This window comes from Juglans microcarpa x Juglans regia, chromosome 3D (assembly GCF_004785595.1).
Source record: "Juglans microcarpa x Juglans regia isolate MS1-56 chromosome 3D, Jm3101_v1.0, whole genome shotgun sequence".
Lineage (NCBI taxonomy): Eukaryota > Viridiplantae > Streptophyta > Magnoliopsida > Fagales > Juglandaceae > Juglans > Juglans microcarpa x Juglans regia.
The window spans coordinates 32,495,561-32,511,056 of NC_054598.1; the positions used below are offsets into that span (position 1 = coordinate 32,495,561).

At 33.1% G+C, this 15,496-nt stretch overlaps 1 protein-coding gene across 2 annotated transcripts; it reads left to right on the forward strand.

Annotated features, from left to right (window-relative positions):
• Positions 1-333: 333 nt before the first annotated feature.
• Positions 334-11,673, forward strand: LOC121255739 (V-type proton ATPase subunit H-like). 2 transcript variants are annotated; one of them, XM_041156228.1, is made up of 12 exons: positions 334-472; positions 767-842; positions 2,138-2,263; positions 2,516-2,618; positions 2,694-2,766; positions 3,342-3,407; positions 3,526-3,643; positions 6,920-7,081; positions 7,253-7,378; positions 7,629-7,754; positions 10,294-10,473; positions 11,181-11,673. In XM_041156228.1, exons 2-12 carry the CDS (start codon positions 813-815, stop codon positions 11,427-11,429), a joined length of 1,359 nt encoding a protein of 452 aa, XP_041012162.1. In that variant the 5' UTR covers positions 334-472; positions 767-812; the 3' UTR covers positions 11,430-11,673. The 2 variants fall into 2 exon arrangements, with proteins under 2 accessions (XP_041012162.1, XP_041012163.1); XM_041156229.1 differs by lacking the exon at positions 334-472 and adding an exon at positions 525-655.
• Positions 11,674-15,496: the final 3,823 nt, after the last annotated feature.

Below are 15,496 nucleotides of genomic sequence, written 5' to 3' on the forward strand. Positions count from 1 at the left end.
AAATGTTTTTCTTTTAACTTTTACACATAGCACCATGACAATTCTCAGTAAGGATGTTCTTAAAGAATTATTAACGGTACTAATGCTATGAATATCATGTTAAAAATAATGTAAAGAGTAAAAATTTTAAAATTAAAATAAAAGATCAATTTATTCAAAAACAAATTAAAATGATTATTTCGCAATTAACTTTTTCATTTTTCGAATAATATTTATTGCCTAATTAATAGTAATCACTGTAGTAAGGAAGGTTAGCCATACAGAGTAAGACAGATTGGTACCCTCTGATTAAGCCTAAAACGAACACGTGTCGCCTATCCAGTGGTGAAGCAACACAAAAGTACACAATTGCAGGACTGTTAATTACCATAATTGTCCCTCTCCGTCTTATCGATCTGTTTCTTTCCAGAGCTCTTCACGAGCCCGGAAAACCACCACTCTCTCTCTCTCTCTCTCTCTCTCTCTCTCAGAGGTAATCTATCGATCCCAATCTCTTTCAAAGTTCTCTCTCTATGGATTCCTCTGAATTTGGAGAAATCAAATCTAAAGATTAGAAATTGCCTCTTTTGATTTTCTCTTCCAAGTTTCTATAAATATTTTGCAAATCTGGGAGGAATTTGGATCGCATTCCGCTTGCTAGATTTTCCCCAATTATGCATTGTATTCTCTGCATTTTCCCCAATTTAGGTTTGAACTGTATGTACGCACGCTTTGTTTGAGTCTCTCTTTTACTGATATTATTTACTGCTTTATTATCTGGCTCTAGGTGTTCGAATTGGTGAAAATCTGGTATAATTTCAAATTCAGGATCCATGGAACATGCCGAGCTAACCACGGAACAGGTTGGTGATCCGGTCCAGTCCGCTTCATTTGCTCTCTTTGTACGAATTTGGTGTGAAGTGGGATTTAACCTTCTTTTTTTTTTTTTTTTTTTTTTTTTTTTTTTTTTAAATAGGGATTGTTTAGTACCGATAAGCGCACATCCCTGGATCATGAACTTGTTGATTTTCCTAAAAGAAAAAAAAAAAAAAAAAGAACTTTGGAAATGGATTTAGTGGAAATATAAAGGGTGCTGGTGCTACGGTTTTAGGATTCCTGTTGATTACAAATAACATGTAATTTCTAATTATGAGTAGAAGAATCTAAGGGTTTTGGGCACTGGTTGTTAACTTTACTCGTAAAGAGAGCTGTTTTTAGTCTGAGAAGTACAGAATGTTAGAAACTGACAGACTAGTTCAACTTTCGCATTGTGTAAGAATTGACACCGACTAAACTTTTGGTCTTTTTCTTAAACTGTTGATTGAATGAGATAGGATGTATGCACATTTTTGGCCAAAATGGAGAATTGGAAAAACAAAAGTAAAGTGCACAATTGTCAAGATATATGTAGATAAGAAAGTATAGCGCGCACACTAATATGAAATTTAAACCAAATCATAGAGAAAAAGTAGCAGTCTGATATTGGAACCGGCATGTCGCTACAATAGACATTTATTATAGAGTACTAATGGTATTATATTTGAATGGAGTTATATATGCATGAAAGGCTTCTTTCATATTGTCTGAAAAATAAATTTCTTTCATGAGTAATGTTAGATACAATCATGGGTTGTGCAAGCGCCACGCACTCCTTTTGAAAAAGAGTGGTGGACACATTAAAAAATTAATTTTTTATGTAGATCCTATATTTACTCACTTTTTTCAAAAGAAATGCGTGGCTCTTACATATTCTATGATTGCAAATATCATTTCTCTTCTTTCATTGTATATGTGAAGAATAATAGAATTTGAATAAGATCTTACAGAAGAAGGAAAAGGAAAGTGAAGAATGAGTTAATGGGACCTTAATTTACTTCACAACCAGTTACTTCAAAAACCAATATTTCTTCATAGACACAAGAAATATCGTAGAAATTTTCCATGTTGGTTAGCCTTGAAATATGTTTTCACAAATTGCAATTTTGGATCATTTTATCATGTGTCGTGGTACTCCTGAGTTCCTGCTCTATAAGAACTTAAATATTTAAATCTTTTTTTGATAATTACTTAAATATTTAAATCTGATATTAACATTTAGCTGTCACAGAAGTTTATGTAAACAAGTCTGTTTTGATCAATATATTTTTCCATTTTCTAGGTGTTGAAGAGGGACATTCCGTGGGAGACATACATGACAACTAAGCTCATCACGGGGACGTGCCTTCAGCTGCTAAGACGTTATGATAATAAATCAGAAAGTTATAGAGCTCAACTTCTGGATGATGTAATGTTTAATTGCTGTCATGATTTTTGGGCTGGGTACTTTGTTTTGACCACTCTAATGATATTCGGAACCTTTTGACCTTCTCTTTCTATCTCATGATTCAAAGAACCTTATATTCCTGCTTTACAGTTGCATTGGTTTGTAATTTTGATCTTTTCAATACATTTAGTAGAGAACGGTGCCTTTATTATAGTGCAAGAACAACTATTTTTGCTTTTCAATAATCTTAACAAGTGGAATCAACCATGGCAGGATGGTCCAGCTTATGTTCGGGTGTTCATTAGCATTTTACGTGACATTTTTAAGGAGGAAACTGTAGAATATGTTCTCGCATTAATTGATGAAATGCTTACAGGTAATTGGAAGATTTTGGCCTTCAAATTGTGTACATCTTATAAAGGAATTAATATTGTTTATTTTTCTTGGACAGCAAACCCAAAAAGAGCAAGATTATTTCATGACAACTCTCTTGCCAATGAAGATACTTATGAACCTTTCTTAAGTTAAGTATCTAAGTAAGCATATTTTTTTATGATAAGAGATTGTTGATGCTGCCGTGATTATGGCTTCTCTACCACCCCCCCCCCCCCCCCCCCCCTCCTTTGTATCTAATTGATGAATCTCTCCTGGGATTAGTCTATTGAATGGAGCCTTGTCCTTTCTGTCAAAAGCGGCACCTTTACTAGTAACTTGTTCTGATTAAATTTCGAGTTGCTCATACTGATGCTTTCATTTTAATTTCCAAATGCCTAGGAAAATCTCATATTAATCAAAGCTTATTTGTAGATATTAGAAATCTAATCCTCAAAGGACACTGAAATAGAATGAAATTTTTTCTGATCATTCTTTGCATTACAAAACATCTGCTTTCTTATATTCCACTTTTTTACTTAATAAAATTTGATCAGTCTTTGTCAGATAATCATATGTTTTGTTTTAAACAATGCATTATTGAGATGGTATGCTTGTTTTTTTTTAATTTTTTTTATGAATACGTATCCATGTTTTTTTCATTCCATCGGTTTTTTATGTTCTTTAATTTTGTGAAAACCTAATCCAACATTTGGTTAACTTACAGATTGCTTTGGAAGGGTAATTGGTTCATACAAGAGAAGAGCTGTAAGATACTTGCTTTAATAGTAAGGTAGTTGAAATCCGATCCAGCTGAAAATTGAAGTGAAAAGTTTCCGAAGTTAATCAAGTGATTCTTGTATGGATTACTTTTTCATTAACTGTGTTTTTTCCCTTTTTTGTGATTATAGTGCCAGGTCAAAAACCCAGGATGGCATAATTGCTAATGGGGAAGCCTCAAACTCAAAGAAAAAATCAACTACTATTGACAATGTGTTGGAAGGATTGATAGAATGGCTTTGTGTACAGGTATCATACATTTTTGGACTGGGGGAATGGGATCAGTGTCTAGTTCACACTTGATGGCAGGATATACTCTGCATCTTGGTAGTTTTTGTTTATGTTTAAGGGTGTAAAATTAAACCGGAAAACCGGACCGGTTGGTCTGGTTTTTAAACCGGTCCGGTCCGGAACCGGTTCCTATATTTTGAAAACCAGCCGGAATCGGTCCGGTTTCGGTTCCGTAGTTTCTGGGACCGGACCGGACCGAACTGGACCAGTTGAAAAAATATATATAAAAATTAATTTTATATATTATACAAAATATTATATATATAAGTTTTATATATAATATATAATTATATATTAAATTTTTATATATAATATATATAAATATCATATATGAAATAATTTCATATTATAATTTATAAATTATAACATGAAATGTTAATCTTAAATATGAACATTTGTAATTTGTTTGATTATATGTTATTAATATAATTATATATACGATAATGTTATTATAATTTATAAAATAAAAGTTTAATCTTAAAGACGAAAATTTAATTGATCATATGCTTTAAATATAAAAAATATATATTAAATTATTAATAACATTTTATCATAAGAGGTAACACTTTATTATATATTTTTACATTTTAAAAAAACCGGAAAACCAGACCGGACCGGAAACCGGTAAAACCGGAGATACCGGTTTAGGAGGGTAACCGGGGCGTAATCGGTTTTGAAAAATGTAAAACCGGTACATACCGGTTTGGTCCTAAATTTTGTCCAAAACCGGACCAGACCGGACCGGTTACACCCCTATTTATGTTGTATTGATGTACCCTTGAGACTTCCAGTGCCTTCTTAGACTTCAATCACATTTAAATATTTGCCCTAGCTTTGGTAATAACAACCATGGAAGATGAAAAAGGAAGATGGAACTGCCAAAACTGTCATCTATTCATACATTGATCTTAAGAGTACAAATTTAAGAACTTCCACAGAGAGCCCCAGTCCATTGAAAGACTGGCAGTTTTTTTTTTTTTTTTTCATGCCGACTAATCCACATAATGCAAAAGGTGAGGAGTGGGATATTGTCTTTAATTGTCAGACTGTAATAAGCTGTCAACAATTGCATATTCTGAGGTGGATTTTTTTCCCTGGGCAGTCAAAGATGGGTTACAGGATAATATTTAGTTGCTTCCTTGACAAAGAACTTATCAAGCTGCTATATGTTGATGTAAAGAGGCCTTTTTAGCGGAATGAAATGATCATTGGAATGGGATCATTCTTCATACTTGATTTGGTGTTGATTGATATGTAGCTTGACTTGTGTATATAAATTTACGATATTTTTGTTTAGTATAAGTCAGTATGTACATAAACCTATCAAAATATTAAAAATAGTTTTATTGCTGTCTGTGGAAAGTTTTCATACTAGTGGTCAATCAAAGTCTTCAGTTTTGTTCTCATGTGTCATTTGGCCTGGAACTAGAAAGGTCCTGTATTCCTCTTCTCATTGAGCCTTTTTATTTTTAATGAAGCAATAAAAAATAAAATCAAGTTGCACACTTGACTAGTTAATGCAACTATAAAAAAAGAAAAGAAAAGAAAAGAATTGATAAAATAAGGTCAGTACTATCCACTTGAAGTTAATTATTGCCTGCCATCAACATATATGCAGAAGTACTATCTGAAATACATAAATGATCCTTTACCCAAAAGAAATCCATATCACTATATCAGAAGTACTCTGAAAAAAAAAATCTTTCAAAAAATTCTTACGTTTATTAATAAATTTCTTACTTATAAAAAAAAAAAAAAGTACTTTGAAAAGACTGTACCAAGGATAGCATAACACTACATATATCAACTACTCAGATTTTCTTGATTGCTTTTTCTATTCTAATACTTGCTTAAGCTAGATATGTAGATACATGAACTTACGTCCAAATAAACAGTGATTGATTCTAGATAAGGGGTACTTGGGGGGAGGGGTAGCGTTCTTTGGTTTCACAAGCAGCCTATGGGGTGGGGGCTGTGGAAGAACTTTAGACAGGGACGGGGTATTTTCTCGTTATATTTGTGGTGGGGATGGATCCGGGATCAGATTCTGGCGTGAAGCTTGGTGTGGTGATAGGGCCCTCAAGGACACCTTTTCTACTATCTATAAGATTGCAGGTGGCAAAGAGGCGTCAATGGCTGAGTTATTCAAGATTTTGGTGATTCTCTTCAGTAGAATGTCAATTTCCTTAAGGCGGCCTATGATTGGGAGGTTGGTAGTATTTCAAATTTCTTCAACTTATTGTATTCCATGGGATTAAGAAATCAAGAGGTAGGTAGAATGTGGTGAGCTACCAATAAGAAAGGGAAATTTGCAGTTTGGTCTTTCTATAGGATGCTCATGAATCAGGATTGTGATCATTTTTCTTGGAAGAGCATTTGGAGGACTAAGATGCCTTTAAAGGTCGCTTTCTTTGTACGCACAGCTTCCTTGAGAAAGTTTTAACTATGGACTACCTATGGAAACGTTGGGTCATTGTTATTAACTTGTAAAGCATGTGTAGAAAAAGTGGTGAAATGGTGGATCATTTGCTACTTTACCGTGAGGTTGCCAGGGCCCAGTGGGATGAGTTCTTTGGAAGAGTTGGTTGGGTTATGCCTGTGAAGGTACAGTTTGAGAAGTCTTCATGGTATGCTGCAAATTGCAGCAATTTGAAAGATGGTTTCCATATGCCTTCCATGGTGCATTTGGAGGGAAAGAAACAACTAGAGCTTCAAAGATACGAAGCACTCCAGTTGCCTATATACTTGGACTATATCTATTCCCCTATTAGTATTAAGAAAATTCTTACTTTTCAAAAAAGAAGTCCAAATAAACATATACGGAAAAATTCTTACATTATGATGTGAATTTAATTAAACTCAGGAGATGAAATTCCAAATAAAACAGTGAAATTTCTGGGAATTATACAGGCGTGTCGAATGACATGTGATCTTGACATGTAACTTAGGTAAACAACTCCATCAAACATCCCAAATATTTTCATAAAAAGACCTAAACATTTATAATGAGAAATGATTAAATTCTTGATTTAGTGAAACTAATTAGAGCAGCTGAAACACATCAAAATGTAAAGATATAGGTAAAACTAGCAGACGTCTCATTTGCAAGAAATATTTTCATGTGATTTATTCTTCTCTTAACGATCCTGCATTTTATTCAGTTATGGTTCTAATGTCAGTTTGAGTTGGAGGATACTAATTATCACCCAGTCCTAATGCTGTTGTTATACACAGCTGAAGAAGCCTTCCCATCCCAGTGGTGCTGTCCCTATTGCCATCAGTTGCCTTGCTACATTACTTAAGGAGCCTGTGGTCAGATCCTTGTTTGTTCGAGCAGATGGGATTAAGTTGCTCATTCCTTTAATTGCTCCAGCATCCACTCAGCAATCAATTCAGGTAACTTTTGGATGGCAATTACTATTTTGTTTTCAACCAAACTGTTGCCTTATAATCCTAGCTGTCATGCAGGCTTGGAGTAGAAAATTGGGAGTTTAGTTTATTTGTTCATCCAAACACTAAAATAATCTTTGATAGTCCTGAAATTTCTGCTGCTTATCTTTGTTACAGCTCCTGTATGAAACCTGTCTTTGTGTTTGGCTTTTGTCATACTACGAACCTGCAGTCGAGTACCTGGCTACTTCAAGAACCTTGCCACGACTAATAGATGTTGTTAAGAGTTCCACAAAAGAAAAGGTGAGTTTTTCAGTCTGCATTCAGTATCTTTTTTTTTTTTTTTTCCTAAATGCATTCTGTAGCAGTTTACTTTTATCCTAGTTTCCTATCTTACCCTTTATCATAGTCAACGGAACAACATGCAAACTTCTGTATTGTGGAAGCTGATTTAATGCTTGTAAATTTAGCTTCTAGTTATGGTTATCTACTAATGAAAAAGGAATGTTATATATCTGACATTAATGTGTTTGGGCACTCCAATTCTTGCTAGGTTGTCAGAGTGGTTGTCTTGACCTTTAGGAACTTGCTTTGGAAAGAGACATTTGGTGCTCAAATGGTAGACCTTGGACTGCCGCAAATTGTGCAAAGCTTGAAAGTGCAAGCATGGAGTGATGAGGTGAGAGAATTAGAAGGTTATATGCTTAAATTTGCTTATTGGTTTTTATGGATTTTTTGTAAATTCAATAGAATGGAGCCATAGGGCAATCCTTGAAGGTGTTGGTGATTGTGAGCCTATGTCACGTGTGCATCTGTGTTACTCTTTTGGCAGTGCTCTTCCTTTTAATCAGTACATTTGTATGAAGAATTTATTTCACATTTAGCAATGCAATATATAGTCCATATATTGATGTTGCTGATGACTAAAGCCCGTAAGAGCTGTATATTTTCCTAGGCCTAGCTCTGATATCCTGTAGTTGGTTTTATCTCTTTCTTTATTTTTTAATAAGGTTTTAGCTATACTACTCTGTCTGCTCTTGTGCTGTTGATAGGTTAATTCTTTTGTCAAACATTTGAACAATGATTTTCATCATGCTCTTCTGAACCTGCATCTTCTTGGTGTGTCATTGACTTTGTTGCACAAGTTTCATTGAATCACTCTTCTTTGCTGGTACAGTCATTGGTTCTTGTCGCACAGAACCATGTGAGTTTTTGGAGTTTTTTTTTTGTTTGTTTTTTCATTTTACTTACCAAATATGTTACATTTAGTGCCTTACAATTGCATATATTTTATCATTGGATCTATTCTCATGTTACTCTCCACACTTGGACATTCCTCACTTTTATTCTTTTATTGGCACCGGGTGTCTAAGAACAAAGTCCCGACTAATCCCGAGGGTGCAAAGGCCTTCCTAAAAATGACCTATGTTTCCATTGGAAGAGAATTTGGAGGACTTAGGCTTCTTTGAGGGTGTCATTTTTCATGTGGATTGCATCTTTAGGGAAAATTCTATTATAGACTACCTCTGCAAGCATCATAACCGTCATGCCATTTTGATAGATTGGTGTTGTGTATCCAAAAGAAATGGAGAAACTGCAGATCACCTCATTCATTGTGATATTGCAAGGGGTTTGTGGTGTTTGGTCTTTAAGATGTTTGGAGTATAATGGGTTATACTTAGACAGGGTGGTGGAGCCTTTGGCGTGTTGGAAAAGAAGGTTTAGTTGGAATGTTGGAGTGTGATTTCTTGTTTACTATTTTTCATTTGGAAAGAATTTAATGCCAAAAGTTTTGAGGACTGAGAAGATAGAGTTGCACTTTACAACTTTGTTTTCTTAAATTTATTATTTGAGTGTTATTATCTTTATGCCCTCATTGATGTTTCTAATTCTCTCGATTTCTATGTTCTTTTCCTTATCTTTGGCTTCTATTGGATCTGTTTTATTTTAGCGCTGCCAAGTTTTTACCAGACCTGCGAACCCAACACAAACTTGAGAACATATAATAGGGTTAGGGTTCAAGTCATGTCAGGTCAACCTGCTGTTTACCAGTTGGCCGAGTGACCCAATTAGCCCAAAAAAAGGTCATTCGGGTCACATATCACATTTTTTGCTAGAAATTCAGTTTTATATTGAAAAATGTTGCACTTATTATTAGTCTTTACTTAAAATTTTCTTGTATAGTCTTTGCTTTGTTATCCAGTAGTAGGAATGATGAAATGTTTGTGAATATTTTTTTCCTTTTTTATTCTTTTGGTTCAAACAGGTCTGGTTGGGTAATAAAAATGTGTCAAATGGGTTGTGTTGGGCCAACCCTTGAAACAGGCGTACCAAGGTGATTGACCAATTTAATTATTCATGTCGACAAAAAATGACGACCCAACATGAATCCGTCCCAACTTTTGAATTTATTATTTGAGTGGTGTTATTTATTTCCATAGCTGAAGTTTCTAATTTTCTTGATGTTTGTGATCTTTATCCTTATCTTTGACTTTTGTTGGATCTGTTGTGTTGTATCCTTCCTATATACTTCAGTGGTGCCGCTTGCATATTCAAGATATTTGTTTTATATATTAAATAAAATAATGCTTTCTCAAAAAAAAAAAATAATGTTTTATATATTAAAAAATGTTGGGTTGCCACCATACTGAAGATCAAGATTTGATTTGGGTCTACAGCTTTAATAAAATTCTCTAATATAATGGTATTTGATAATAGAAGAGTAAAATTGTACTCGCTCAATTATATACTTCCAGCTTTAATAGTATAAATCAAAATACAGGGATCTGCCTTTTGCCACAAAATTATGAACTTCTGGATGCTATCACATTTAGGTGTAAAAATATGGAAAATCTTAATTATGATGTCTCTGCTGCCAACGTGGTAACTCCATCGGATGATCCAAATTTTTTTTGCTAAGTTATTGGGTTGGATACCGATGGTTATTTTCTGTGTTTTGCATTTGCTGCACTACTGCAAAACTTGATTACAATTGCTATCAACTAGGCAGTTGATTTTTTTCCCCTTTAGTCATATTCTGAATTTATTGTGCTGTGGGCTCTGCTATTATCTTACATCTTGCTATCTGATGCAAAATCATGACATGAGTCCATGATTTCTTAATCTGGGTTAACTCATTCGCATAGAGATGATCACGATTGGTAGGATAATGTTTTCTGTGGGCCTTTTTCCTCTAATTTATATCAATTGTTTCATAGGATCTGTTGGAGGCTCTGAATCAACTGGAGGAAGGGCTGAAGGAAAACATTAAGAAATTGAGTTCTTTCGATTTGTACAAGCAAGAAGTCCTCCTTGGTCATCTTGACTGGACTCCTATGCACAAAGATCCCTCATTTTGGCGTGATAATGTTACGAGATTTGAAGATAATGATTTCCAGGTACTTTTTGACACCTCTTTCACCATACCTTACTCTCTACTGCAACTCTTCCGAAAGAAGCCTATCAGTGGTTACCTATTTTGTTTCCAGTATTTGTTTGTTGGTATATTTTGTAACGGGGTATCCAATATATTTTAATTTAACTAGTTAAACTGTCCAATGGGTCTACTAAAATTGAAGCAGAACCTGTCTTGTCCCAACATCTGCAGGTTGATATGTCGAACACACCTGTGTGCACACATACCACTTTGAGAAATGATAGTTACAGTCGTGGAGTGTGTAAGCGCCGCCGCGCAATTCCTTTGAAAAAAGTGAATAAATACAGATTCACATGAAAAAAAATTAATATTTTAATAGTAGACCCCAATCTTTTTCAAAATAATTGTGCGGCGTTTGTGCACTCCACGACTGCATCTAGCATTACTCAAATTGGTGAAACAATTTTGGTAAATGCCTTCAGTGAAAGCATGAAGTTGTATAATGTCACAATCTTGGGGAGCATTAGTTGCTGTACCCAACTTGGGTCCTAATGAGACGATTTAAGTGGGGAGGATTATGATACTGCAAATTGAATTGGATTGGATATGTGATAATAGGGAGCCTCAATAGTGACCAATCCTTTTGGGGAATACTATTGCTTAGTTTGACAACTCCCCAATATTATTACAAAATTTTTGTGACTATTAATATATGATTTTCTGTTACAGATTTTGAGGGTCCTCATTACAATTTTGGATACATCCAGTGATCCAAGGGCTCTAGCTGTTGCTTGTTTTGATCTCTCACAGTTCATCCAGCACCATCCCGCTGGGCGGATCATTGTGATGGACCTCAAGACAAAGGAAAGGGTGATGAAACTGATGAACCATGAGAATGCTGAGGTTACCAAGAATGCCCTACTCTGCATTCAAAGGCTTTTTCTGGGTGCCAAGTATGCAAGCTTTTTGCAGGTTTAGTTAAATTTCTGTGAACAATAATGGAGTATGTTTTTATATGCCCATGTACCGTGTCTCCTGTCTCCCCCATCATATATGCTTCATCTCTTATCGTTTGAGTAAACTTATCATCTAGGGCTCTTCTCTTGTCAGAATTTTGGGTTGTGGAAGAGTTTGAAGATTCAATTTGTTCTACTGAATAGTGGAATAATATTTGTGCAGTTGAGATATTAAATAATTTATTTATTTTTATTATTTTGTTTCACTCTCCTTTATGCCATAAATATCTTTCTGGGTAGTTTGCAAGTTTCAATTGGTTGATATGTTAAGCCGCTGACCTAGTTTCAGTGCTCGCTCTTTAGCCCTATTCTTGAGACTGTATTGACATGAATGACAAAGTTACAGAAGAGGGGCGAGGGTGTCTCTCTGATGTTCTCGATTTGGTTGGGCAAAGGACTTGAAATTATTTGAAGCTAGACGAAGAAGTGAAGGACCTGAGATTTTATTACAAAGTTTGAGTAATAATGTTAGCTGGCCTATTTCATTACAACTTTCTCTACCACTACGAGTAGTAATAATAATAATAATAATAATTAAAAAAAAAAACTCTGAAACTGCATTTATACCCCTTCATTAACACAAAAAGAAAAAAGAAATGCTCTTCAATGACTAATTGAATGGAGAGAGATGTTATAACTACAAACAGATTTCATGAAAGGAAGTAAGTTTAGAAAGACAGTCTTAGGAGCTGTTTAGATGATAAGATGAAATGAGATGATTTTAGTAGAAAGTTGAATAAGATATTATTAGAATATTATTTTTTAATATTATTATCAATTTATGATTTGAAAAAGTTGAATTATTTATTATATTTTATGTAAAAATTTTAAAAAATTGTAATGATGAGATGAGATGAAATAGACTGAGAGACACTCTCAATCCAAACGACTCCTTATTGTGCTTGCTTTACTAGTTGGTATGCTTGTCATTCTCATCTCTCATTTCTACCGTGGCTTACTTTATTGCTTTGTTCTATTGTTGTTGGATCCTGCCAAACAAAAAGTTCTAACGAATTGAGGGTCTGTTTTTTACCCTTATACTATACTCGAGCTCTGAAACAAGGCAAAATTCTGCTATTCATTATGATTTTTTTTTTCTTGCTTATGATTCCATTAAAGGAACTTAAAAGGTACAGTTGTCTTTAGTTTTATTTATTTATTTATTGGCTCAAAAAACAGTTGAGTCGGTCTGCCTTTGATGGACAAGAAGGGTGAAATTTTCCAGCAAATACTATGTACAAGTTTGAAAAAAAATAAAAAAGAAAATCAGTAAATATACCTTTTGGCTTTTGAAATTTTAAATACAGGTTCAAATTATTGCCTCCTTTTTAATTTTTTAAAATATTTTAATCATAAAAAATTACATTAAAATAAATCTACAAATTAATATAATTTGATATAATACATCATATTGTAAAATTAATTTTATTATAAAATATATTTAATAAATTTTATAAAATCACATTAATTTATAAATTATGTATATAATAATTCTCTTTTATTTTCTATCATCTCGATTTTTTTATTTTTTATTTTTTATTTATTTTGAAGATAATAGTACAAAAGCCAACCTCTCGATCGACGTGCTTTATGGATTGGCATTGGATCAGCGTTCCTTGGCTTTTGCTATTTGTTTGTTTTTTTAGGACAATTTTTAATGGTTGAACGCTTTCTGCTTTTATTTCTTGGAGTTGGAGGAAAAGTGCTTTGGATTGGGAAAGTAAAGATCCGCCGTATGCTGCCAGGTTCTATGAATGCTGTGGGGACAGGAGAACCCTGACCCCCATCTCTATGCCTTCACCACTAGTCTTCATGATGACTGGCACTCTCTCGTCAGTAAATTACCCCTATCCATGACAATACAGACTACATTTTGCATCTGATTTTTCATTTTACAAACAGTCCTATTATCTTTTCACGCTACCGTAGGTAATAATATAAATAATTAAATTTATATATATATATATTTTTTTTTATCAATTTTTGGAATGATTTATAATTTCAGATAGTATGGATTCCTAATTTCAAATTTCGATTATACATTTTCTCCCATTAATTAAATATTCTATGAATGCCTTAGAACATCTAAGGCTGGGACAGAGATAATATATTTCTATCTCATCTCAAGATTCAAACACTATAAATATTTTTTAATTTTAAATATTTATTTTTTTATCTAATCATTATTTAATTATTATAAATTTTTTAAATTTCTAAACAAAATATAAAAAAAAATTCAATTTTTTTAAATTTTAAAACAAAAATTATATTAAAAATTATATTCTAATAATGTTTTCACTTTATAATATTTTTATTCAACTTTTTCTCTATCATTTTCTAAAGTCCCATAAAATATTTTAACTCAAATTATTTCTAACTCATTTCATCTCAACTCAAATATATAATTATTATTATTCTCAAACCATATCAATCCAATTCATCTCAACTTATTATCCAAAACAGGCCTAAGTAAAATGTGTTTTTACAGGAGCTAACCTTGATTAAACCCAACTTGCCCTCACCATGTGATGTGGCACACCAATACGTAAATTAATATATATATATATAAAAAAAAAAAAAAATCCTCGTTAGTTGCCAAAAGGTTTGATTGCAGGAGTGTGGGTTTGGTGTTATTGCAATAAGGAATGGTAGGGTACTTTTTAGACCTATTCCAGGAAGTTTCCGGTGAGGCCTACCTCCTACCTTTTTCTCTCTTAAAATAACCTCACATTCAATGATATTGCATTGCATGTGCCCAAAATCTCATGAAGCCTCATGGAAACTGCAATAAAGTCTTTATTTATGAAGTGTTCCATTGTTTAGTAATATAAAATGATTTGTAAAACTTTAGAGCGTGTAAATCTCATGCAATCATTTCAAAACAATAGAGCGTATATGAGATTAATATGAAAAAAAATCTACTTTTCATGATAGACTCTATCTTTTTTTAAGAGATTATACGAGACTTGCACATTCAAATATTATATTAACATTATAACCTATTTACTTAAATCTATACATTGAAAATAATTTTCTATTGATCTCTACAACAAATAAAAATTAAAACAAATAAAAGAAAATTCTAACACAGAAATCTTCTTCCCTTCAAATCACCAATGATCTCCATAGTTCAACCCTAACAAAATTCATCCTTAAAATTTTTCTGAGAATTCTAGCTTCTTCAAACACAAACATCTCTTCAATGGGAAAAGAAGCAATGGAAGGCATGCAATATGAGTAGCTCGTGAGAGAGTTGGTACATCTCTCCTCCATTGCTTTGACCTTCTCATGACCTTTTTTTTATCTCATGTTATGTTATGTTCCATGGCATGAATATTAATTGCTGCATGCATTTTCTGCATAATCGATCCCCATCCCCATGTGGGATGACAAATTGTTTTAACTTTCCATGAAGATTTGGGTCCCCCAACTTTCCTTTTTTTTTTTTTTTGGATAATTATTTTCTGATTGTTAATATTAAAATAAAAAATCAGATTTTGGTGAGGATTTTATAGATTAACTACTGGAAAAACAATCATTTATAATGGATTATTTACGACCATAACAACTATTTGGGATAAAAACAGTCTCATTTTGACATAAAATAATCATTTTTGCTTAAAATAACTGATCACAAATAAACAGTTTTCTTGTATATTAATTATATATATGTTGTTTTCATTTCATATTGCCTTTCCACATCATCTACCAAGACATTAAAAAAAAGAAATCATGTGAATAAATTAATGATATATTCAAAACCATGTCGGAAATTAAAATTTGACATTTTATTGAATATATGGTTAAGGCCATCTTTAAAACTTGGCTGCCGATCGTAGTACTCGATCCGGAAACCAACTCAAAGTTATTGCATGCAATTAATTTTTTTTATTTTTTATTTTTGAATCAGCAGATTGGAAATTTACTTTAGATTGTTACTGTTTTCTTGCATCAATTTTACTCGACATGTAACCAAGAAGTACATCTCGTGTTTTAGCAGATCAGGAACCTAATGATAAACATTTTTAG